The sequence below is a fragment of the Patiria miniata genome, unplaced genomic scaffold (genome assembly GCF_015706575.1).
Source record: "Patiria miniata isolate m_02_andy unplaced genomic scaffold, ASM1570657v1 HiC_scaffold_6, whole genome shotgun sequence".
In the NCBI taxonomy this organism is placed as follows: Eukaryota; Metazoa; Echinodermata; class Asteroidea; order Valvatida; family Asterinidae; genus Patiria; species Patiria miniata.
Window position 1 is genome coordinate 2,398,400 of NW_024037073.1, and position 27,756 is coordinate 2,426,155.

At 39.5% G+C, this 27,756-nt stretch overlaps 1 protein-coding gene across 4 annotated transcripts in view; it reads right to left on the bottom strand.

Annotated features, from left to right (window-relative positions):
- The window catches only part of LOC119743568 (neurexin-1-like), a 111,719-nt gene that overhangs the window by 18,584 nt on the left and 65,379 nt on the right, over positions 1-27,756 (bottom strand). For all 4 annotated transcript variants that reach the window (XM_038219990.1, XM_038219987.1, XM_038219988.1 and 1 more), the window contains 6 exons: positions 23,182-23,489; positions 19,244-19,405; positions 12,578-12,751; positions 10,550-10,789; positions 6,030-6,396; positions 1,392-1,718 (listed from right to left, as the gene is read on the bottom strand). In XM_038219990.1, coding sequence (XP_038075918.1) covers positions 1,392-1,718; positions 6,030-6,396; positions 10,550-10,789; positions 12,578-12,751; positions 19,244-19,405; positions 23,182-23,489 — 1,578 coding nt within the window. The remainder of the gene's footprint in view (positions 1-1,391; positions 1,719-6,029; positions 6,397-10,549; positions 10,790-12,577; positions 12,752-19,243; positions 19,406-23,181; positions 23,490-27,756) is intronic.

Genomic DNA, 27,756 nt, shown 5'->3' on the forward strand with positions numbered 1-27,756 from the left:
CTGTAAGGTTTTCTGTGCTTGTTTACGATAAGTGTTTAAAATAGGTCCATATTTTGTATCTTAAATCATTTTTTGGGAGCCACGTTGTCTTTTTTTTTTGTCCTCCCAATTCCATGAGTACTTACCTCGACTGGATACATTATAAGCTGGGAAATGGCAAAAAATCCAGAAGCATTTTCCAGAGTTTGACAAAAGAGAAAAATGGCAGCGAAAGAAAGTAAAAGAGTGAGGCGGTTAGACAAAGTGTGTGCGGTAGATCGGTGCAAAACAAGGTACATGTACATGGTATCAACAAGACAAATAACAAAGCCTTAAATAGTGGACATGAGTTAGTAGAGAAAAGGGGGAAAGGGGAAAAGTGGCAGCAAAAAACTGGGATAACAAGAATTGGACTTCCAATCTTAAACTGGTTAAGGCATAAGTGATTCTTTATCATTTTTTTCACCTTTTATCATTTGGTTGATACAACTTTTTGTGAGGTTAGGAAATTCTACAATTAGAATGTCAAATTTGTTCATTTAGTGTTTAGATTTCAAACTACTAAGTAGAAAAGCGTGTTTCGCTAACCAAGAGCAAAAAACTTAAGAGGAATCTTGAAACTTAAGTAAGTGTTTGAAATATTTACCCTGTTGTTCATTTTTATTTCTTACCAACTTCTGCAAATCAGGAATTTTTGGCTGACATTTCTCCTTCTAAAGTGTTTTATCTGTGAGTTCAGCTGTGAATAGAAAGCTGATTTAGGGGGAAAAACTACCACTGTTTGATGAAAGACAATCCTGTTAACAAAATTAAAATAAAACAACATTGGAGGACCACTGTGGTCCAATGGTTTTAGTGACTGACTCATGTGCAATGTCACTTCGGTCCTAACCCTTACAGGAGCATCGTGTTTGTGTTCTTGGGCAAGACACTTTACTTAGATTGCCTCTCTCTCCACCCAGGAGTGTAAGTGGGTACCTGTGAGGGTAGCGATCAACAGGCTATTTTTTATTTTAACTTGAGAGAAAAAAAAATTGAAAAGTGGAGATTTTAACATTTATAGAATCCGTTGAAGAGATCAAATCCAAAGATGAAATTAAGATTTCAACAGTTGTGGGAATTATATTTCAAAGTGATTCAATTTAAAACACTTTTATTTAAAAACTTTGGTTTTGGAAAAATTGAAATTTTTGTGGGAAAACATCTCATCCGAGAGAACCTTGAAACCAAAGATCAAGATGTTTAAAATAAATGAAGATGCCGAAGGAAACCTTAATGTAGGTTATGGAGTTTTTACTTCTTTACCTAAAGCTAAAATCTAAGCATGTGCTTACTGTGAAATAAAAGAAATACATGCAGTAAGATAGATCTCAGATATTCTGTCATCATGTAAATTTTGTTATAATATTTACCTTCTGCTTTGTCAGAATTATCCACAGTCAGTCGTAACGTTCTGTCGTGCCGTTCTATAGCAAACGAGTGCCACATGTTGTCGTCTAGATTTGTTCCTGCCGTGATAGTCGTGCTGCCGGTGCCAAAATTGGCTGTGACCCGGACCTCCCCGTGAGACAGTTCGGCCAATAGGATGTCAATGATGGTGTCAGAGGTCGTTGCTAGGAGCATGCCGTCCGGGTGGCTCGTGCGGAATCGTAAGAAGACTTCCTCCACCTTGCTGCGCGTGGTTTCGCGGAGAGTGATGCGCATAGATTGGTTGCCGTTGAACGCCAGTCGCGCAACCTCTGTTGAGGAAAAGGGACACAAAACCGGAATTAAAACTAAAAAGAAGAAAACGGGTGAGAAGGAAAGAACAGTTAAAACAAAATCAAACTGTCACTGATACCAAAGAAGATGTTTTTGGCATGGTTCATAAAATGCTGATGAATATTCTGTGCTACAGTATGCTTAGCTTATTAGTCCCTGTACCGCCCTACTGTCTGTAACTCCTTATACCACCAAAAACCGCCCCAGCACGCTATGGTATTATGAATTCAATAAAGGAGAAAATACATTGTGGTACAATGTCATTCAACTGCCAAAGGGTTTATGATATGCTACGTCTATCGTGCACATGTGCGATATACAGATGTGGTGCTTTAGCCTTTCCATTTGAAACAAAATGGCTGTCGATTAATTTTCACCATGATTGAGGTTGCACATTTCATTCTTGGATGAATGAGTCCATGACCTAGTAAGGCAGGAAAATAGCAAGGGCGGATCCAGAACATCATATTTTTAGGGGGGGGGGCCAAAAAAATTTGGGTCCCCCAAAAAGTGGGTCCAAAAAATTATGGCGTGGGGTTCGGGGCCCGCTTAAGGGCCCCCAAAATTGTTGGATTCTAGATGTTCTGTGGTGCGATCTGAGGCAATTTCTGACCACTTTGACCATTTTTTTTTTGAGGAAAAGATGGTGGTGTACACAGTTCCTGCCTTTATTGCGACGTCACTTAAAAAAAAAATTGGGTTCGTTTTTTTTGGGGGGGGGGGGCATGGCCCCAGTTGGCCCCCTTGGAAAATAGCCTCACTGATTCATGCGTTAAAATGTTACCATATATGTACTTAGAACCTTTTAGTGGTGAGAGTAAAGGCCGGTTTATACTCGGCGCAAAAGCAAACACGAAAGCGAATTTGTGACGTCAGGGCAAGTTTTCACACTACAAATTTGCAAAAGTTGTTATTGTGGTCACAGTAGAGTGGGGAAGTGTATAGGGGAATTTCTCAACTGAAAGCTCAATGCATGAAAATTTCACACCTCCATTTTCACTCCTCCATTCTTCTAATTTTTTTTCTACAACTTCCACTGCTTCTAAACATTGATCAGTATATACGAAGTCTTACTAATATATCCCCAGGTTTGCCCCCTCCCTTAAAAGAAATGCAAAAATTGAAGATGATCATAAATACATGCACATACACAGACCAACATGTCTCAGGAGAAATTTTTTTTCCTGGGAAGGAGTTTTGATTCCTGTTCTGAAAACTCATTATCCCTTCTCGTTTTTTCTCCCCCGTTTCTTCCTTTTATCAACCCAGGGATCTTTAGACCTTTGCCGGAGCGGAGACGAGGGTTAGATTTTTGCTCTAGATGCCGGAGACGGAGCCGGGCTGCATTCACAAAGCTTTCAGCGGCAGCAATCACATTGATTGACGAGGACGATTGCGACGTCCCCAGCGACTCGCAAGCTGTTTACTCAAAGACGCGCATCTGATCAAATCTACTTTTTTTTCTATTTTTGGTATGTTCTTCTCATTTTTTTGTCTGATCAAAGCCTTGACAACTCCGTGGTTGATCGACATTTACACAATCAATAACAATGAAAGGAAGAAATCTTGAATACTTATTAAGTGATGAAAACAAAACAAGACAGAAAACAGCAAGTCCAAGGAATATTTTTATAAAATGTGTAAAGTTCTTGAGTTTATTGTCAAGATATCTGGTGGATTTAATTCAATTTTTTTGTGTTTTAATTTAGTCACTTTTTTTTGGCTATTTGTCTTTGTGTTTCTAGCTATGTTTCATTTGCAAGTACTATTGCTCTTTTATTTTTTAATCAATGGTGCTCAGTTATCTGTGAATGCAGAGACGCACATGAGGTATCAAGCTAATGATCTGCCCTTCAAGATGGATCCACATTGAGAGTATTCAGTTTCATCACCTTCACATACTAACCCCTTATTTTTGAATTACAGAGGCCCCCACGAATGGCGGAACCAGCTATTGAACAAAGCAACTGCTCTATGATGGATTATCTGAACAATAAAGTGGGGCAATACTGCCATTGAAGAGGGCTTCCATCAGTGAACAGTGATAGCATGTCTACAGCATGGCCTAGCCAGGAATTTTTTTCGGGGGGGGGGGGGGGGCAGGAGGGGGAGGGGACCAGCATGGCACCAATGGTGAACCAACAACAACATTTCCCCCAAATTTCCAGGCCACCGCAAGTGCTGCAAAATCGAAGGGGGGGGGGGGGGGGGGGGGGGCTAGCTAGGAGGGGGGGGGGGGACTGGACCTCTTTTGATCCAAGAGGGCACTATTTTTTTCTTATCAACTTATTCACATTTCATAAAGCCACGCGGTTAAGGGAAGTCAAAAATAGTCATCTAGATTTTCTCTCCGCTTTAATAACTCGAACAAATAATTTAAAAAGACACTTTCTTGGCAAGTGGGAAATTTTCGATTTTTTGTGGGGGGGGGGCACCTGGGGGCCACTGGGAATTTGTTGGGGGGAACGTGCCCCCCAGGCCCCCCTTGGCTACACCACTGCACGTAGGCACTGAGCAGCAATTCCATTCAAGTGACCATAATACATGTCAACTTTGAGAACATTGTTGTGCACAAAAAATAATTTAAAAGAGAAAGCAAGCAATTTTGGCAAGTGTATATATCTCGAGCTTGTATATTATGAGCTCAAAGTGTTTTCACCCATTTAAATAAAAAAGCACAAACAAATTTTAAAAACACAAACTTTACAGTAAAAATCTCTAGAATCATTTGGATAAGTATATAACATAAAATATATATTTGATGATGATTTCTTTAACATGCAGCAACATACCTGCCCCTCTATACACATAAGCTGAAGGTACATGTAGATACCAGGAGAGAGAGAGTGACGAATGGGTAGACACATGGGCAGACAGATAGTGTGACACATGGAAACATTTGGCAAGTGGAATGAGTGAGCAGTTTCAGGGAGAAAGATGGTTTTAAAGGTTAGTTGGTGAAACAAAGAGGACATGGCAGTTATGGTGAAATGAAGACACATGTTATAAACAGTGAAACACATGTTAGTGATGGTGAACATGAAACATTTTGGGTTTTGATGGGGGAATGGCAACACAATTGATTTTATTTTTAAAGGTATTAGCTGTAAAGAGTTGTAGAAAGGTTATCACAATACAAGTCGATCACAAGTCATCCAGTCTCAAGTCAAAGTGAAACACTTTTCAAATTTGAACTACAGGGTGAGTAAAACAAAACGAAACCCAAATGGCAGGACCAATTTATGAATGAAGTTTTGCCTCTAGCACTTTCAAAATCTCGGATATGAAAGCCCAGTCATTAAGCTTTCTTTTATTACAAGAATCATTCAAATTGCTCATGTACTTTTCAAGTTATGAATTTTGAACACAAACACTGCTTTAAAGATCTGTCCACGGATCACAAAAAAAGTAAGTGTTCTTTTAGCAGAACAAAAACATTTCTCATAGGGATGCATGTGAAAACTTCATTCAAAGATTGGTCCTGCCATTTGGGTTTTTGGGTTTTTTTTACTCACCCTGCACAACAAAATCATTTCTTTGTCACAGGTCATCCTCTGTTCCTTGTGACCGGACTTGTGATTTGACTTGTGATTAACTAACTATGATTGTGCATAACGACAAATCTTTGCTTATTGCACAGTTTCCAAGGAAAATAACAAATTTTTATGGAGGCACATGCACTGCAACTTTGCAGTAGAATTTTTGCTTTAGCATTTATTTAAAATAAGACATAAAAATATGAAAGTTTAGCACAAAACTTATCAATTGGGATTCTTTAAATTTCAACTGTCTGCTCTGAAGGGTCATGGAATTAAATAGCGTCACAAAATGGGGTGACTATTGAATAGAACATATTAACACATCTTTGGGCATCAACTTGCTATGACAAACAAACCTAAATTGTTAAGAAAAATTCAGAACTGTCGCTAGCAGACATGACTTACTAAGTTGAGTTGCTTTTGGCAGTGAGACATGAACCTTACTATACTGACGCCTTCCATTTGTTGTAAATTGACTAAATATGTACGCATGAGTAATTTTACGAATCTACACTTATTCACAAACATGGAGAGTGAGGTGATGCATGGGACTCATTTGAATAAACCTTTGTTGTTTTGAAAAAAATTGTTAAAGTCAGAGAATAGACTTGGAACTGTAGATTCATACCAGAATGGACGAGGCAAATTCGCATGAATCTACACTTCCTTGTCCATTCTCTGTAACAAAGCAAACGAAGGAAAAGAAGCAAACAAAAGGGACACACAGCCTCTAGTCTGCAATATTCTTACCATCTTTACAAGTTTCTCCTGTGTACCCCGTCTTGCGGCAATCACAGATGAACCGGTTCCAGCCCTCCCGACAGGAGCCGCCGTGCTGGCAGGGATCACTGGTGCACAGCGGGTCCTCCTCCCGACAGAACCGGACAATGTTCCCGTCCTCCGACTGCTCCTCTACGTACTGCGGTAGGTCCAGGGTCTCCCCGTTCATGGCCATGTTGCGGATACAGCCCACGTAGCCGTGGCGTAAGGCGCCGGAGAACAGCTCCAGTGGGAGGGACTGGAGGGGCTCGATGCCGCCCACGATCAAATCCATCTCCAGGTTGAGCTTGTCGTTGTGGCCGGGGACTTCAAACTTGTGGGACGTCGAGGAACCCACCTATCGACAAGAGAAGAATTTTTAGGCACGTTGGAACTCTGGGTTTTATCCGGAAATACAAACTTACTGATTTAAGACCCAGAACCCAACACTCAACAGGGACGCGGGATATCATCTGCCCCTGTTCTATGACCATCTGCTCTCACGTGACCACCCCAAAGGTGGTCACCACCCCAAAGGTGGTTATGTGAGCAGAGGGATTTAGCCACAATGCTGAATGAAGAGGTCGTGAGGAACTCGCAAGCTAAGTCCTGCTTTATCAATAGACTCTGAAAGGTTAATTTCCATACTGATTTCATGTTTGCTATATAACCTTGAGCAGTATTTTAAAGCTATAGTCCATCATTTGCAGCCATCCGAAAAAGTAACTGGCGTATTATTGTTGAAAAACATACTTGGTTGAAAGATAGTAAGTGAACTAAACTCCCTGTGAAGTAATCAACGAAAGAAGGCCTTTCCAAGGGTGCGTCTTAAGACGCACCGTAGGAAAATTTAAATTAGTAGTTCGTTTTGTTATTCGGCGAAGCGGGCGCAAGCATTGGAACGACGCACAGGCGTGCGCGGTTGCTATAATTCGTCGGATCAGTGCACGACATCGCGTAAAGCTGCAATTCAAAACAATTCGAAACATGATTTAGCAACTTTTGATTTTAAATTGAGATCCTAGAATGCTGTTTTTCTCGGAATATGAAGCTGAAGCTGAGCTGAAACTTAATCAAGTACGTTGTTCAGTATCCTTCATTAGATTTTGAACACTTTTGTTGCTTCAAACGAACAAAATGCACTAATTACAAATGATGGACTATAGCTTTAAGACCTAGAACCCAACATCCAATAGGGACGCGGGATATATCATCTGCCCCTGTTCTATGACGATCTGCTCTCACGTGACCTCCCCAAATGTGGTCCTCTAGTTCTGGTTCTGATCGTTACTGCGCAAATAGCTCCTAAGTGGTTATCTCGCACAGGTCATGTGAGCAGAGGGATTTAGCCACAATGCTGAACGAAGAGGTCATGACGAACTCGCAAGCTAAGTCCTGCTTAATCAATAGACTCTGAAAGGTAACTATTAATTTCCATAATGATTTAATGTTTGCTATATAACCTTGCGCAGTATTTTACAGCTTATGCTTTAACTACTAACGATATGTAAAACGTGCAGTCTGCATGAGTTATATATCATGTGAGCATTCACACAATTTTGGTTTCTCTTTAAAGGCTTTCACCTGCTGCATGTTCAAGCTCTTGTCGGTAAAATATTTAAACACGCTACATAGTAAACATATCATTTGAGGTTCAATAGCACGGGCCTCAGCCTACTAGCTGCACATGACTTGTAGAGACACTCTGACATCAAAAATACATGAATACTTCCAGACAAAGATAATCCACAGAGACCCGACAAATTGTGGCTCACAGCAAAAGCCTAGACGGAAGTAAAAAAGCACTGTGTATTAAGTGCTTCTTCTTTTTCCCAAAGCTCTGCCACTGAGCTAAAAGAATTCCCATGCAAGGGTTACAGTCGATTCATTTTAAAATCTTTTACTTTTGTCTCAAGGGAAGTCCCTCACTTTTGTCATTTTTTTTATGTACAAATTCTTGTCAATAACGAGAATGACAGAGTGTTGTAGTTAAAATTTGGGTTATCTGAGGAAAATCACCTGTAAATTTGCCAAGACTGTGCTTAATTAGTTTAATGAATATCCATATTTAATTGGTCGTACATACATCCATACGTGCATTTTAAAGAGGTTTTGGAATGCTCGAAGACATTTCTGTCATTTTTCGGGTATACGTAGCCTAAGGTGTGATGAAATAAAAACGACTATTGTGTCTGTCATGAAATGAGTACAAAAGGTACTTTTGAGAGCTGTTTTTCAGGTCCTGTTTCGACCCGAACGTGCAATTTGTGTAACAGTCGTTGGGGGCAGCAAAAACAAACATAGTAAATCGTGACGTAATAAACAGGACTCGTTTATGCTACACTGCATCGGGAGTACCTTTTGTACTCATTTCATAACAGACACGATAGTAGTTTTTATTTCATCCCACCTTAGGCTACATATACCCGAAAAATGACGCAAATGTCTTCGAGCATTCCACAACCTCTTTAACACAATGAAAGAGGATTTCAGTTTATTGAGTGCATTTTCGAAAGAAAAATAACTTTGATAGGAGTGTGAAGACGTGTCCAAATTACTTGGCTACGGCTTGAATTAGCACACGCAACTATGGAAGCCGCTGCAGCCACTTCCAATAGACAGGCCTGGATTATCCAGTAGCCACAGTAGGCGCTGTGCCTAGGGCCTACAATAAAATTGGGGCCTACAAAAAAATTGGGGGCCTACAAAAAATTTGAGGACCTACGAAAACACCACAGTGTGTCAACAGGCTTTTAGAGCAAGTTGTTAGGCCTAGCTTGCTTAGTATAGCCTAGTGCGGAGTAGGGCCTATGGAACACTGGTGCCTAGGGCCTATGGAACATTTAATCTGGCCCTGTCCACAGACCCACGTGTTATATCCAGCCGTAGAAAGGTTGTGGCAAATTGCAAGAAAATTTCATTAGGGATGGCTGTACAAACAAAAAACAAACAAAACCTTGCATTTCCGACCCTAGGAAATTCAAAAAGTAGAGTCCTCTATTAGTGATATGTTAATTTTTGATTTAAAAAGTAGCTTCAGTACTATTTCTGTTGTCATTGGGGTTTTTTTTGGGGGGGGGGCAGTGTTTTTGAGTTGGAGTTGACTATTCCCCCACCAAATCCTGTCACTACACAACGTCTTTGATGGATTAAACTTGAATGCAACTCTACACCATTTAGAAGAGTGATCGTGCCATTTTTGATTGTGCTAATCTGTGAATGATAGTTCAGCAATGACTCTAAAAATCACTCACAAAATATTTTTCATACTTAATGCGAGGTTAAGCAACAAAATTTACTACGATGAATTTGAGCAAATCCTTAAAAACAAAACAAGAAGAAAATAAGTTTAAAAGTCCCTCTATGACTCTATGGAGAAAAAAAAATCATTCTAATGTCATCTTTGTAGACAAAACTGCATTTCAAATTTGCACTCTTTGCAAATGAACCTGGCCTGAAAAATGGGGAATTTCTTGACCGGAACAAAAAAAAAATCAACCAAATCAATACAGTCTTTCTCTGACGGTGTCTTCCGCATGGCGTCTTCTCCAAATCTCTACAAACGCGATTATCTAAACAGGTCCCTTGCTGCGGGTAATATATGCACTTAAAAGCGAGGTATATCGTGTGTTTTTAACGCGACGAAGGAAACACGACGTAGCCTATGTAAGCAGCCCTCGGGCACATTGCACGGATATCATGTCCCATCAAGAAAAGGGCTTCTATCCTTTTCTTTAAATGGCTTCTGTCTCAATAGACATTGCACATCAACGAAATTTATGTATTTTGTTTTCTGCTTGGATTTCTGTTCCGATAAAGCAAACATTTCTTGCTGAGAGATCTTTTTCAATATTTGCTCCCCGTTTGTTGAATAGACTACCCACTGCAATCCAATCTTTGAGTACCTCTGGGATTTTAAGTCTTATCTTAAAACTCATCTTAAAACTCATCAACTGTGCGTTTTTTTTTAAATTTGCAATAAATAACCTTTTGCTTCATTTTTAAGGCTTATTTTATTGCAATGATTGTACGGCATGTTGGGATGGCTTACATTTCAATTTTTAAGTGATACATAATATAGTGTTTGTTATTTATTTAGATTATTGGTATTTTTGTCAGTCTTGAGACCATTATTTTGTAGTCATTATTCTTGATTCATGAAAGATAAAAAAATGATGCAGGCCCCGCATTCAATTGTGTGTTGCAATGCCCATTGAAAATCTCGCTAAGTGCAAATTTTTAGTTTTGGGGTTTCAGGAGCTTCAGCACTTGCGCTCTCATTATTTCTTACACAGTGTTCCCAAGCGAAGTATCAAATTGAACCGGAAAGTTTCTGTGACAAACTGTATATTTCAGATTTTTTGTTCACCGAGAAATGTCAAAACAAGGATGATTATAAAAACTGCTTAGTGTCTTTTTGTGCCAGGTGTACATAACACTTTCTGTGTAACGGAACCAGATCAAATTTTATATTCAAAATGTACAGGATGACATTTGTGGAAAATACCTACATTTATAATGCCGATAGCCAGATCCCTTTCAAAGACAACGTGGTGCCATTCGCCGTCGTTGAGAGGGAAGGTGTAAGCTTTCTCTCGGACAGGACCGGACCCCAAGTCCAGGATGACGTACAGGTATCCCTCCAGGAGCTCAAACGCTAGGAAGTCCGACATCTCGTCCGAGCCACTGCTGTACATGATGACTGCGCTGGGCTCGTTGGTACGGAAATCAAAGGATAGAGAGCCTTTGGACTGTCAAAACAAACAACAGGACAAGGCAAGTCTAGTAAAGCGGGTCCCAGAGTGCAAACATTTCTAATCAATTGACTCAGAAGGGCTGTGCACTGGAATGTCTTGTCGTGCATCTGGAGTACACAATAGGCTGGGATTAGTCCATTACAGTGTAATCCTATGCAACAGCACTGCCCGGCTGTCTTCATCAGCGAACAACCACGCTTAATCACAAGTAACAGTGAGTCAGTCAGGTTGGCTCTCTGGGTCTAGCCAAAAATAAAAAAGTTTGTTACATGTACATTCAAATTCAAAAGGCAAATTCACACTATATTGACTGTCCCCCAAAAAGTGTCCGTCTGACTATTTTGAAATAACTACAAAACCATGAGATCAATTTTGAATCTTTTTTAGCTGTGCAGATACTCCCAATCCTTGGCCTTAACCACTATGAGTTTCATTTAATTTCAGTCACCCATCATTTCACAAGTATCAATTGATCATAACAACATTTTGGATACTGTGACCAAGTTCCTTGCCTTTATTCAATTTCAGTACTGTGTTAAGTAAGCTGTGTAAAATCCTTCATGTTGTGAAAAGGGCTGCAGTTTGGATTGGAATCATTTGCCTGGCTATCAGTTATCATGGCAAGACCTCAGTTTAATGCTCAAGAGCAAATGATTCCAATCCGAAACCACATCAGCCTTTTTTCACAACATGCAGGATTTTACACAGCTTACATAAAAACAGCACTGAAATTTATTACGGCATGGAACTTGGTCACAGTGTCCAAAAAATGTTGCTGTGATCAAATGACAACTCTGCAGTGATGCGTGACTGAAATTAAATGAAACTCATAGGGGTTGAGGCCAAGGCTTAGGAGTATCTGCACAGTCAAACAATTTTAAAATTGGCCTCATGGTTTTGCACTCTACATAAAACTCTACATGTTGGATCCAGGTCAAATCCTGAGATTTTGGCAACTCCTTTCACGCTAGCAAGAAGCCAACACGGCTTCTACATGGATCCAGTGAGCACTCTAGACAGGTTAAAGATTCAGTCCTGGTGGGGACCAGGATTGAGAGACTCTTCCTTACAGAAAAATGAAAATTATAGTTGACCCAAATGTGCTTTCTCAACCCATGTTTGAATGGACCATGGTCTGCTCAGAGTGGGCCCGTGTTGATTTAAATAAAAGTGGACAAACCATAGTGTGAAATGCCTAGAGATTTGACTACAAGATCTAATTAACTGGGGAAAAGAAGGTGCATATCTCAGCACACAAAATGAATGACAAACTACTTTTATCTTGTTGTGATGGCTCACACATTACACCTCTTACTTTTCGATCTGAGTTATTTCAACGGTTTCCCCATGTACAGTTGTGAAATGATAAATCACTTAAGACGGAAAGAATCTTTGGGTTTACAGGGTTTTTTAGGTTACGACTTTATTATTATTTGCGATGGCCCACAAACAGCAATGTTTTAGGGTCGCATCCGTCCGAATTACTTGAAAACTGCTGGCGGTAGCACACATTGCTATGAGAAGTGACTTAATTCATTTGCTTACACAGATAGATGCACGTGTAACTGTAAGCTGTAGTCAAGCGGTCTGGATGCAGGGGAAACTTGTCTTTAAATTCATGAACAAAAAAAATAATTTCAAGTTCAGTGACTGTAAGAGTGAGGAATGAGAGTCCCAGCTTATAGTTAATAAAAAAAAAGCATTTGCAACATCTGTAAGTCGAGAGGATAGTAGTACGAGCCAAGTAAAATGAACCCCTTTACGCGGTGTTGAATGACAAACCTCCGCATTCCAGCGTGGTAACCTCAGCAGCGATTCCTCGGTCAGGAATGTGATGGGATCAATGCCCTGCACCGTCTCCTCCCTGAAGAGGATGTCACCGAGCATGTAGATCAACGGGTCCGAGCTGTACGCCTTCTCCAGCAGATCAATTTCTATGTTGCCGTAGTAACTTACCTAGATGTGTAAAAAAGACAACAACAAAAATCTAAATCAAGAGACTAAAGATAAATTTAAACAACTTAAAAGATCTCAACTATCAATATGTAAGCTATATGATAATGTGTGACATATATGTACAGTATGTGACCCAACACATGAGTTGAACATTTGGAAGAGTTACTTTTGAGTACCGGTAACAGGCCTTTTCACTCAGCTTACCCTAAGGCCCAAAATAAAAAGTCTCCGGTTTCTGGTATGGAGCTTGCCCAAAAAGTGGTGCGGCGACGCGGCTTTTTTTTTTTTTACCTGATTTTTTTGCTTCAAATGTCGGCTGATGACTGCAAATGGTGCCCGACTAAACTTAGTGCAAATATATGGGAGTCCAGAGAGGCCACATAAAGCTTATTCTCGACCATAACCCAATCTAAAAACACGTTAAAATTGTGCAGCAGCAGGATTCCAGTCAAACCAGTGAGTTTGGCGGTTTTGAGACATCATCTTTCATTGAAAAAAAAACTTTTTCATTTTGCCGACGCGCATGGCTACGGCGACGCGTGCGCATACCAGAAACCGGAGACCTTTTTTTTTGGCCTAAGCAAAGAACATTTGCTTTAACAGCAGAAAGTTTTGCGCATATTTCATTGGTTGTCAAGGAATGTTGGCTCATGCACATGTGTGCATCCTATAACTAACAATTCTACGCCAACCTTGCCATATTTATGTTTGTGTGGATCTGAAAAATAAACAGGTCCTCACGATGCAGGATCTTTGTGTGGACCTGAAAACAAAACAGTCTGTGGACTAAGCCAGGTCCACACAAGGTTTTCCCCTCTCTGAAAAACAGGTTTAGAGGCATTTTTTGGTTAGGGTTATCTTTTGAAAAATGAAGAGGACCACTCAAGGAAACTATGATAAAACAATTGGGTTGAAAGAGACTTCACATGGCGAGTAAAATAAGTTGTTTCTCCAGTTTTTCTTAACTACACAAACACAAAGGAATGTCCACACTATACACTAGGTATGTAAGGTAGGCCTGGGTGCGCTTACAGGATAAGTGTAGATATTTTGTGTTTTTGTGCTGCATTCACAGAATGGTGAGCAAAATTGTGCAGATGTGAAATTACAAATGTAGGCACTGCATACGGTAGCACCAGTTAACAAATAGCAAATTTTTCTACTTACATTAGCTCTAGAAAAATGCTTCGACATAAATTTATCACCAGTAGTTTCCCACTTTTAAAAGCAGAGAAATTTCAGTTCATGCTTCTTTTGACATCTGCCTGAGCACTTTTTTTTTTTAAGAAACTGAATGCAAACTGACAGCTATGTTGGCCAAAAATCGTTCCCTTTGTCTCTATACATCACAATGTAAGTGTTTCCTACGAAGGAATTTACTCTTGTTTTGGGCTGAATTAAGACCATTCGTAAGCAATAGAATGCAGACATGTAGCTACTTTGTACTAGCTTTTTTCCCCTAAAACTTCTTGACAGTTCTTGTGAAATGAAAATCTGCTCGGCGCGCCCATTGAGTGCCAAATCTGTTCTAAGACGGCAATGTGGAACAGGGTCTGGATGGTTATAGGACGTCTTTCAACAGCCAAGGAGCACAAACCGAGACCACCCCCCCCCCCCCAACCATCCTTGGACTCCTAGGAACCACCAGGATCCATGTTGGAGTCTTGCCTCATTGTCTTGATGGTTTGTGGAGTCAGTATGTTGTCTGACAGACATTAAGGAGTGATGAGTCTAGTGAGTGACTAGTGGACACACGAGTGCGCAGTTTGAAAACATCCAGCTTTTGCCAGTGAAGCAATTGCAATGGCCGCGATGACAAATGTCAAATTGAACACTTGAAAGATGTTTCTACCATCTCTCCAGTCGTGAGAGGTCATAGCTGACACAATTTATCATTCTGAATTCTGAAGTCAAGATGGCTGCTCTTACAACTTCATCTAATTTCAAACTTTGACAGTTTTAACTCTCTGCACCTCAAATCACTGAATACCAACTCCACATTTCCTGATGTTAAGTTTTTACAGCTTTAAAGTTCCTATCATCCAATTCATCTGCTCTACATTTTCTAATCTATCTATTTTAATCCCAGCAACTGCTGTCGTCGCATCCCCCAGGCCAGTGTCTATGACATTTTCTATTCCCAAGTGACGCAAGGGGTTAAGAATCCTATTAGGTTCAAAATGTGCATACCCATTAATAGTTTCAGACGTCACTGCAAATGTAAAATACTTCCATTGGACATTCTGATGGGAGCTAATGGTCTTAGAAAAGACGTAGCGCTGGTTCTGCAGGCTTCAATGTCATGGCTTGTTTGTAATGAGATTAGTATGCAATTGACGACACAATTGCGAAGTACAAGCTGGGTTTCCATTAATACAATTTGAAGAAGATAAACGCGTTGTTGACAAGAGGTACCATGCATTACCGTGAACTTACACATATGCCATGACTATATTAGATATGCCATATCCTAAAAATATGGCAAAAGGTATATTTATGGCTTCTGACTAGCGTCCTTGAACACAGACATTGACAAAATGGGGGAACGGACAAAATGGGGGAACGGTCAATATAGGGCTGGATAGCTAAGCCTGGTAATCCGGAGGTTGCAACTTCAAACCTCGCTAAAGTCAATTTCTTCGATCAACTTTTAACTATTTTAAATTATTATAATGCACGTAGTCAGTTTCCCTTTGTGCTTTATTCAAAAAGAATAATAATTATCACCTATTAGAATTGTAAACTTCAAATTCTGTTTGATACTTTCTTTCTGAGAGATTCATCTAACATTGGCACATCACGCCCACTATGGATTTGCACATGTATATCAGATCAATCTAGTCAGTAAGCATGTTGCAACAATTTCATTTCCTTTTTTTTAAAAACTTTATTAAGCCTACATTTAAAAAAAAAAAATTATGTAGACACATCTTTTGGGGGGACCAAACTAAGCCAACTAAGAAAATATGGCAACATGCAAAAGCAGTGTTCACTTTTGTTCTTCAATAGTCAAACTGATCAAAATCCTTCCCGATCCCAACTATTTTCTTTAACAACAACAACAAAAACTACATGCATGACCATGAATACAAATGTCCGCGCTCACGGAGAATTTCCTTCGGATATTGATGATTATAAACAAGATCATACAGTTCATGCACACAGAATGCATGATTGGGAGGAAGGGGGTGGGTTCATGCAAAGAATTTGTTGGCATGATGATGAAGTCCGTTTTATAGATTTTGAAGATCAATGTCGGAAGCATCTGGCCAGCTGATGTCATGCTTTGATGCATTGTTTTAGAGGAATTGATGGGTCAATCCTAGAGCTACTGTAATAAAAACTAAGCGGACGAGCTGGACTATTAATCCAGACGAGTATTCCTTATGGATTACTTGGGTTTTGCTGGTCCCAAAGGACCACTAGGCACTAGCATCCTGACAGATCAACTGCCTGACTGACTGACTGTCACTTGTGATTAAAACTGGTTATGTATCTCAATGACTGACTGTCATTAACTGTGACTTAGACCTATCTCACTGACTGACTGTCGCTACATGTAACTCTGACTAAGACACAAACTGTGACTTAGACGGGTTACCTATCTCACTGACTGACTCCCCCACTCCCCGTGACTGGACCTTTCTCACCGACTGTCACTAACTGTGACTAAGACTGGTACCTATCTCACTGACTGTCACTAACTGTGACTAAGACTGGTACCTATCTCACTTACTGTCAGTAACTGTGACTAACACTGGTACCTATCTCACTGACTGTCAGTAACTGTGTCTATGACTGGTACCTATCTCACTGACTGATGTCACTAACTATGACTTAGACTGGTTACCCTTCTCACTGACTGACTGTCACTAACTGTGACTTAGACTGGTACCTATCTCACTGACTGTCAGTAACTGTGACTAAGACTGGTACCTATCTCACTGACTGATGTCACTAACTATGACTTAGACTGGTTACCCTTCTCACTGACTGACTGTCACTAACTGTGACTTAGACTGGTTACCTATCTCACTGACTGTCACTAACTGTGACTTAGACTGGTACCTATCTCACTGACTGTCACTAACTGTGACTTAGACTGGTACCTATCTCAATGACTGATGTCACTAACTGTGACTTAGACTGGTTACCTATCTCACTGACTGTCACTAACTGTGACTTAGACTGGTACCTATCTCCCCGACTGACTGTCACTAAACTGTGACTTAGACTGGTTACCTATTTCACTGTTGCTTACTGTGACTTAGACTGGTTGCCTATCTCACTGACTGACTGTCACTAACTGTCTAGTCTGGCCAACCTTGTTTTGAAATGTACATATACTTTATATTTGTAGGCAGTACATGTAAATAGATTTTCCTTGCAAACATCAAAAGTGGACTTTTCTACAAAAAGTTGGCTTATTGTACAGACGTTTAAGCCATTCTGAATCTGAACACAATAATTGTGTGCTTCATCTGGGACCCGCTTTTCTTGGCTTGCCTTACATAGTTTTCTACAAATCATCACAACATTTATGAATACAAGTGCCACTATGTACTATACATCAGCTTCCAACAAACACTACAAGAAAAAAAAGAAGTCATACATGTAATCTGTTAAAAGATAAATGTAACAAATGATGTCTACTGATATGATTAATGGCTTCTGGAGATGTAACTACACAAATGATGACAAAATATTAGCCTACTCTTCTAGATATTGGATTTATTGCTCTCGGTAGAGTAGTCCAGATCGGAACTGTATAAACACAATCTCTCGGGAAACAAAATGTGCTTCAGGCAAATGAGGTGTATCCGCTGCACAGACGCGAGCTTTTACATTTGTGCTACATGTTTACATAGATGATTCAACTAATGATCAGCATCTGCATTGCCAAAAATTACTATTTTACAAAACCTTTCTCAAAATTAATATTGTACAATTTTTTTTCTCATTTCACCCTGAACTGTTATACATAAAAAAATGTAAGGATTAATGTTTTCAATGTGGTAATACCTGATCAATTTTTGAATACCTGGTAACATTTTACACAATGGGTCTCTCCCAAATGACGTCACTGCCTACAGATTGTCACGTGCATCAGCATTTTCACGACCCGCATCGGCTGTGCCATGCCATATTTTGAAGAAATTTCGAGCAACATGCACGTGTTCAGAACATTTTGCACACTGCGCGCACACGTACCTGATGGCGTTGAATACGCAGTGGTAATTTTCCTACGAAGATGACGTCGCTGGGGTCTATTAAATTTATCGTACCACAGACACTAATACTGAGCACAAAATGAAACTGTTTTTGCATTCTTTGAACACAGGCCACATCAAAAGCTTTGAGCTGATAAAGATTCATTTTAAAAAGGCTCCAATATAGAAAAACCAGACTTTCAGCCAATTTCTTGAAATGTTACACTTTTCACAAATAACAGATTTGTACTTAAAGTCTCATAGATCACATTTTGGCTGATATATTACTCATGCGGCTTATCCTATGATAAATGACTTTAACAGATCGCTTTCAGAAGCATCAGTTTTTCCTCTACACTATACTCCTGAGGACTTTATTTGACAAACAGAAGTGTATATCACCTTCAAAATTGCCCATTGACTTGGGTAGGAAGCGTGTTAGCTGTTTAGACTGAGCTGCAGCGATCGTTAGCTCCAGGATAATTGTTATATTCAGTTTTGAATTGCACATGAGAACGAAACCGAATAAAGTTGCCTAAGTCTACAATGGATTGATTGGAGGTTTAAATAGAAGAATTCGAAAGCGGAGACATTTTAGGTCAGGCAGTGTTGGAGTTGATAGCAGGCTGCTACCAGCATTTACTCAAAATACACAAAGAATTATAGACGCCAATTCATAAAAATTCCCTCCATCCTTAAATGTAATATGGTTCCATTGAAGTCATTGTATTCTATGCAATATATCAGAAAAGAAGCAAATTAAACAGTGGGCGAGCATTCACCCGATTTTCAGAAAACGTGAAAAAGAAAGCAGAGAAAGCATCGTCTGGTCCTTACCTAGTCAGACATTTGTTATTATCTTCAAGCAAACTTGTATCCTCGATCCTGATTGGTCGATCCATGGCAACAACAGTGTGATATGAGGCTGTATTGCACGGTCCATATCGCACCCTGCGTATTGCGCTTTTCCAAGATGCGAGTGACATTCCAGCTGCATGCGCTAAACCGCTGAAAGGTTCGTGTAAAGCAATGGTCCAACTGTACTGCGCGTCAAGTTTGCTTGAAGATAAATTCGTTATCCCGCGAGCGCAAGTGGAGGCCGAGTGGTATGTGGGACACAGACGCACTACATTTTCCGTGTTCCACTCGCGCTCGTGGGATACCTAATATTATTATCATCGATATTATTTACAGAAGAAACTTAAAGGGAAGGCAAAAACATGAATCTTGCAGGCTAAACAAGAAAATAATTTTATACAAGAAGAGTGTAATCCAAACTTACATCTCTCAGGTTGCCTCGGAAGTTCTCGCCGACCCGCGAGCCACTCAGTGTTGCTGGGTTGGGGCTCCCACCCACGTAGAACTCATTGCCCACCGTCAGCCGTCCAAAGTTGCCGCCGGCTGATCCGGAGGCTAAGAGACTACCGTCAACACGAACTCTGACCTGTCATGGGACCAAAGGGATATACATGTATACAAACATGTCATTCAAATATTTAGTATTTTTATATGGAGGTTGGCCAAAACCAGAGTTGTACTCAAGTTTATCACAAGTGTTGTCACAAGGATGGACAGGGGACAAACTATAACAACGGTATTCCTTTGTAACTGTTCACTTGAATAGCTTATGACTTGACTTCAGACTTGACGACTTGTGATATAGTTGTGATTGACATGTAAGGACTTGTGATTGACTTGCGATCATCTTGTGATGGACTTGTGATCACTTGACTCTTCCCAACCCCATCCCCCCCCCCCAACCACCCCAGGCTAAGAGGTAGTCTGCGTATCACCCATTCTCCACGGAGCCCTGTCTCCGGTCAAACGTCTGATACATGTATATCTAAGCATGCAAATTTATATGATGCTGTGCGCCAGCCTATTGGAGTCAATTTTACTAAATCGTGACGTCATTTCATTCCAAAATCTTGACTAAGTTTTGATTGGTCAATTCCGGCATAGATCTATAAAACCTAGACAAGCTTGGCGGGGCGTACGGGTAACATAATACAGAGCGCGTGAATGCAGCCTTTGTTTGCTCAATTCACAGTGTATTATTGTCGTGTCTAGGTTTTATTTATCGATGTCTATGACGCAACCATGGGTGAATGACCGAGGACCCGATATATAAAGTGCCTGCTGACAGGTCAAAATCTAAGGGTCAAGATGCGGTTTAGAGGTAGATAATTATTATTACTATAATCGTTTTTTGGGTGTATGTCAGAGATTCACATCATTTAGGATGATTTCTACAAGCAGAACATGGTACAAAATACAAAGTGTACCTCTCGACTATTCTTGTTTAGAGATTAAGGTTTAAATTAAGGACCAATTAGGAAATAAACATTTAAAACTTGTAAAGCGATCTTTCAAGGCTAAGAAAATGTGAATAAATTCAGAAAAGTTGATATTTTTCGACTTGATATATCTGCGCAAGAGGCTCCACAAGCTTCTGGACAGCACTTAGGGTAATCCAGCCTGCCAGAATGCCAAAAGGCTTCCATCCACACTCTTACTATATTGTCAGACAGAACAAAAACATCCCCCAGCCGATTGTTGAGTTTCTCAAAAGCTCAATCACTTCGATCCACGGTGTATGCTAAGTACTCTACTTCAACTGCAGCGATCACTCTGTCTGCCCAATTTAAGTGCTCAATTGCTAAAATAAACATGGGAGCAAATCCTGACTCTTCTTCTGATCGTGCACTTTTTTTGGAGTCTTTGTAATTAACATCCTCCGATTCGTTGGTTAAGTGTTCAAGTTTGTCGCAAGTGACAGCCACAGAATGATTTGTATATTAAATTGTGTGCATCTTTAAAGGTAGGGTAGATCATTTGTCATTTGTGCATTTTTTCATTTGAAGCAACAAAAGTGCTCAAAATCTTTAGACGGGTGCGTAACAACTAAACTGATGAAGATTTAGCTCTGTGAATGCTGTATATTCCGAGAAAAACAAGATTCTAGGATCTCGATTTCAATGCAGTATTTGCCCAGTCATGTTTTGAATTGCGACCGAAATCCGGGACACGTTCTCATTCAGCCGATTGTAGCTATGCCATGTCACACACTGAACTGACGAATAAAAGCAACCGGGCGTGCATACGTAGTGTCAACGCTTGTGCGCATCCATTCACGGATGCGCCGAATTACAAAACCAACTACTAACGGAAATTTCCAACAATGCCTCACTAGACGCATCGTTGGAGTTGGAAATGGCCTTCTTTCATTGTTTTCTTCAAAATGACAGTATGCCAGAAAGAATAATTTCACAGGGAGTTTAGTGCCATTACCAGGGAGTTTAGTGCCATAAACCAAGTAAGTCAGTGGATTTGTTTTCGTTTCTCATGAGACAACTTGAATACATGTACCGGTACTCATATCTGTATTGTCAACTGCCCAAACTTGTCAAAATAGCGGCCGAATAATCATCACTTCTTGGTCCTGGATCCCACTGTTCATTGTGATGCAAATAGTTGACTTAACTAGTCCATCCATTTTTACTAACCAGCGCTCGATCAGAGTTAGTCTAACTATTTTCAACTACAGTTCCTGAGCAAACTTGCTCAAAGGCTACAATTCCCTTTGTGATCCTTTCCATCATCGTAATTTCACATTCAATATGTCCATGTTGCAACATTCAAGAGGAAATTGTGGTGAAAGGAAAATAGGATTTGCAAGGTAAAAATTCTGCATTTAGTTTTCATTTGTTCAAAGAATGTGACAGGAGGTGTAAAATATAGAAGTGGTTTATCTTCAAAAAAACAATTTCTTTCTTTCCAAATCGCGGAAAGTCATTCCCAAATCTGGATATAAAAAAAGAAGAAGAAATTTTGACCACAAATAACATGACCCAGAGAAGGACTGTTTAGCATCAGGCGGATGAAAGCACTTGAGAAGCTCATCGAAATTCCGCCTAAACAAGGATGAGTTTATCTTGGCAGAGAGATATGCAAAGACGAGGGGAATTATGCATGACAGATGCAGGCGGACTCCACATGCTTCAAAGCCAGATGCAATGACTTTATCTCCCCATCACATTTGCTTCAATGCATACTAGCGATGGAGAGGCTTTTCCGAATGCACCGGAAAAAGAATTTGATGTATAAAATTTGCAAACGTCTTCAGACTTTGTGTTTGGGAATTTCAACCATGAAAAAGGTTCAACTCAAGCTCAAGTGCAGTGAGATTTATATGTGACTTTAAATTTGTGTTACTGAATATATAGTTTTTGATATATTTATTTTATACTTAAAAATATTTTACTTTAAATTCAATTTTTTGAAGAGGCCATTTCTCACAACGGTGAGGGGTCATTCCATGTCAAATCACTCAATGGGTTAAACCCCACCCCCTTCAAATTAGTTCATATTTGTTGTACGGGGTGATTTAGGCGGAAAAGGCTGAAATCTGTTTTATTGCCATCAGACTACAGGTTTCTGCACTACCGCCTGCTATTTTTGTGTGTGATTTTGACCAACATGAGAGTGGCCTCCAATTTTCAAATGACCATATCTCCATAACCTGTTTGCCAAATTTGTTGATCTTGGTTTGTTTGGAAAGGTAACATCATAATGAATCCAAATTTATCATTACTTTTCATGTCTGAGAAATTTGAAGTATGATGACCTTTTGATATTTACTTTGACCTTGAATTTGACCTTGTGGATCACGTGATTTTGAGACAAACTCGGATGAAAATTATATCACATTATTTTTCTACAAAATATCCAAAAATTTGAGGTAGTGCAAAAACCGTTGGTCCAATTGTTCTGAAACTTAAAATTTCATCTTTTTCAGCCTAAAGTACCCCATGCATTAAATATGAACCAATTTGAAGGGGGTGGGGTTTAAACTTTCAATTTTTGGGGGTTGATTTGACACAGAATGACCATTGAACTCATTTTGACTAAGCTTCCAAACTAGCTATGCTATCAAAATTGTTTTCAGAACTGACCATAATTATTTCATGATTTAGATAACGTAGATCGAAACACCGTTGTTCATACATGTAATTACAAAGCTTTAGCCCAACATATCAATCCAAGCAGAATCCTTGTAACATAGGAAAATGATGCAGAAACATTTACACTGTATAATGGCAAAAGTTAGTTATTGAATTTCATCATAAATTCTTCAAATTTCATTTAGTTGCCTTCCAAATCCTGCTTTTGCGATCACAGGGAATAAGGAGCAGATTTTAAACAAATCATCTTGCTTACGTCTGCTCTGGTTCTGGAGATGCGGACTTTGTGCCAGTTGTTGTCCGTGAAGACATCCATCTCCCGCCTCGGTTGTATGCTCTTCCAGTACTCCCCCGACCCCAGATTGATTGCGATCTCCAAGAGACCGTTGACCATTGCCACATAGATGTAGTCCGATTCATGTCCCACGTAGAGCAGCAAGCCGTTCGGGAGTTGGGTGCGGAAGTCAAAGACGATGTCATCTTGGAGCGTGTTGACCTCTTCGAGGGCAAGACTGTAGCTGATGTAGGAGGTACCATCAAACGTCGCGGTAATCGCCCTCTGTTCTGTTGACAAACATGGACAATCTGGAACATTTGACAATGTTTGGTTTTGCCATCACATAATATGACCATAAGAGAGCTTTAAACAAGCTTTTGCTCACTACAATAGTTAGCCTCAGAACAAAGACACTGAAACATTGAGAGACTGTTTATCTATGGACTTGATAGCTAATTTGGGAGAGCACTGGTTAGGAATTCAGTAGATTGTACATGGTGCAGTTGATTTTCTTCTTGACTGAAAAAAATAATGTAGGATAAGAAATTATCTTGTCAGGTTTTCTTTAAATATCTTTGATTTTTGTTGTTGCAGTTTTGTATTTAAGTTATCCCCCTATAAAGCTTCAGCTTTCTGAAATCATGCCTCCATCTTAATATAAATACTTTCTGTTCTCATGCTGCTTTTCTTTGCTTTTGATGGAAATAAATGTTATCGAAATTGAAAATTGAAATTGAAATCTTCTCATGCCAAACCTAGCACCAATTTTTTTCCCACTTCTATGTCTGTCCCACTGACCATTATTATTAATGCCTTCATGCATAAAACACATGTAATGGAACTAGTGAAGGTCAATTTTCAACGATACCTCTTTTTTATCAAACATCTTTTCACTCGCAAATATATTGAGACTAATGAAAAGTAGGATTCAGTATTACGGGTACAACACAACAATCATGCAACAACACACAAAAAAACCAAAAAAACATCAAGTTTGTATGACGACAAAACATGAAGACTGTGAATGAAAACTAACATGAAGCCTGGTTCATACTCGGCGCGAAAGCGAAAGCGAATGCGAATTTGTGACGTGATGGCAAGTATTCGTGCTGCGAATTCGTAAAAGTTGAACATATTTCAACCCGGGCGAATTTCGCAGCGAATGTTTCATGACGTCAAATTTGCTTCGCATTCGCATTTGCGTGGAGTATGAACCGGGCTTAAGAAGCTGTTCCAACAACCCCCATCCCCTGCCCCGTCCCTATGATAAGCACAGAAAACTCTTTTGTCCAAACCATGACCAATGTGCAAGGTTTGCAAAACAAGTTTTCAAAATTACTTTCGACTGTCATAAAGCAGATTCGCTTGGCTTGCCTAAATCCATGCCATCTTTACTCCGAAGCAGCAATATTCTTAACCAGCAAGAGGACATAGTACAAAAATGCAAATCTCCACCATGCTGTGCCTTAAGTGCCCAACGCTCTACATCCTAATCCCCAAGAAGGAAATAAAACATCTGCCTACTTCTTTCGTTTTCCCTTTCACAAATAGCCCAAACGCGAATTCGTGGCTCTCCATCACCAAATGAGACGACAGCTTTATCCTTGCAGGTTTTTGAGTAATAACCAAATGCACCTGTCCGTGGTCTGTACTATCCGTTCTCATTCTGACCTCTCCCTACTTGTCTCCTCCTAATGGCCTTGAGAAAGACCGCAGAGCCCCCTTTCCTGTATTCTGTCTTCTCAAGAAATTTCCAGCAGCAGCGAGAGCAAATATGGCTTTTACTGACTCAATGACAGCCAACCCCAGGTTTCGAATTTTCAATCTAGGTTGTTTGTGCGCTCCCACAATTTGACATTTTCAGAAATATCAGCCAATAAATTAATATTGTTCTGATAGTGGGAAATTATTGACACGTAATACGCTTGACAAAAGTTGAGATTAAGTTGGAGTGAACACGTACATGCACCGGTAGCTCATATTGGACACCATTTCTTTTTCAAGAATTTAATGACAGAATCAAGTGAAACTTTGCAGCTGCGTTTCTACAGAAACAAGATCCTCAGAATATTTTTTTTCTAATGCCATTTGGACATTGGTCAAGGCTGTAGTAGGTATTCAAAACAGATAAATGTAAATTAATTTAAATATTATGCAATATCAACAAGAAATATATTATATAAAATGTTTTACTTCCTTTCCTCCAGGCTAGTTGGCAATTCATTTATTTTTCATGATAATACTGCCAACTACGCATGTCCCAAAAATTATTTAGGAACTACTGAATCAATTTTCAAAACAGAAATTACCTCATTCAAAAAAATAAGACATTTGTGATCTTAACAAGATCTTCTTAAGAGGCAAATGACAGTGGTACAAGAAACAAACATGAGAGGGACACAATTTGTGATAATTCATAAAAGAGGAACATGCTTTTGAGTCTTCATGAAGAGATGTTACCACGGTGACAAATAGTATGGATTGCGCGTGCAGGAGCCATTGTGCATGGCATATTATTGGCTATAAATACACACTGTATGTACATCAGCTTCAGGAAATGTGCCCATGTATACACAAGAAATTACTATCGATCATCCAGCACTGATAAGAGCCATGCATCAAAATAGTGGCTCTTTGCTGAAACTCTCCAGTCCCCCCCCCCTGTTTGTTTTTGTCTGCAGATTTTGAGATGAAAGCCTTAACAACTGTGCTGGGGTTGAGGATGAATACAGAAAGTAATCCATCACTGTCAGAATTTCCGATCTCAATTCTGCTCAATATTTGTAGAACCTTTACTTTCAACCCAAATAGGAAACAAGTTTCACACTGTCGTCAATATACAAACTGCGTATGTTCCTCAAAGTAGAACATACATGCATCAATCTCTGGAAGCAGAGAGAAAAAAAAGCGTGGAGCTATCTTTCAGGAAAAAAAAGAATTTGAGTTCAAGTTGTCTACTATTGTGCAATCAAACAACCTGTCTTTCATTAGCTTAATATGTTGATAATTAATCTACTTATTTAATTAATTATTTCAGGCTAGCCCTATAAATTCCCTAGGATTTTTTTCTCAGAAATATTCCTATTAAAATTCTGTAAAATTTTGCCAACGTTCAATGGAGTAATGGGGAATTCTAAGTGCTTCAACCAAATTGGAAATTCAACCAAATTTTGAAATTCGACCAAATTGAAAATTCAACCAAATTGGAAATTCAACCAAATTGGAAATTCAACCAGAGTAGTTGCGAACTTGCGGCCGACTCTATGTAAACAGTCCTGAATCCATAAAAGTATGACATTAGCATAAAATTTGCTGTGACCAAATAGAGAACAGCAATCAAGTTGGAAAACCACAATGTGTTTAATGTCAACCACTTGATTAGCATGTTTGAATTACATCTAAGTGGACACTTACATATTTGTTATCCGAATACATTTGTAACTCTTTATTTACTTATATGATTTAAGGCACTACGTTCAGTACAAGTATGCCATAATAAGATAATAAACACCCAAATTCCTTGGCGACTGCATCTCTCTTCAGGATCCAATATCGTTGCCGTGGCAATATCGCCTGGGGGACTAATGTTTACCGTAAAGGCTAACGAGGGGAGTTAAATGATAAAAAGGAGGCAGTGGGACGGGATTGTTTGAGGGAAGGCCAGGTGGTTCCCAGGTGTCTCTTTATGACCGTCCAGAGACTGAAGCACTTCATTCCCCTGACGACGATTCTACCAATAATGTCATATTTGCACACTTGGCGCAAGGGGGAGGTTCTCTAACAATGGCATAGAGACGGTTGACTCTCAAAGTCATTAAATTTATGTTCATTTCAGGTTTTCTCCTTTGCTGCTTTAATCTTCAATTTTTTTTATCAGACTTATTCCTCTGTTTTTATGTTCTATGCGATTAGATTTTACTGGGAAACCTTCTGGAATGGATTGCAATGCTTTAGATTTTTTTGATTAGGGAATGTCCATATTTTGAAAAAGAAATATGAGCAAATCGCTGAAAGCGTTTGCGTCACAGTGTGTTATTACAATAATTCCGATAAAATGAACAACATTGTGAGTTCAAAAGATACCCATAGGCTTTGTATAGATGAAAGAAATTGTGGTATTAAACCGTAAGGTATCTAGCTCATGGACAAAAGCCCCACTATCCCCTGGTTGGCCTCGAACCCAAGACATATATCACTACAGCTTAAAGCCCTTTATATAGCATGCCTGTGCCATTCAATATGAGAATTCATAATAAAAATCTCTTCAGCACAAAAAAGTTCAATCAAACTTGAACTACAAGTTGAAACAAAACTGTTGTTAATCAATTGGTCAAATGCTTCTTATTTTGCCATTTGTTTTGTCTTCATTTCATACGCCCGATCTGAACCAAACGTACACACTATGCATAAAAGATTAAGCAAACTGAATTGGAAATTGCAACCTTGGAAAGATCACGTTTGTCATCTGGACGCCATATTGTCGCGGAATAAAATTGTTTTTTAATCTCACGTGTCATTAATTTTTATCAAAATGATAAAATAACCTTTAAGTAC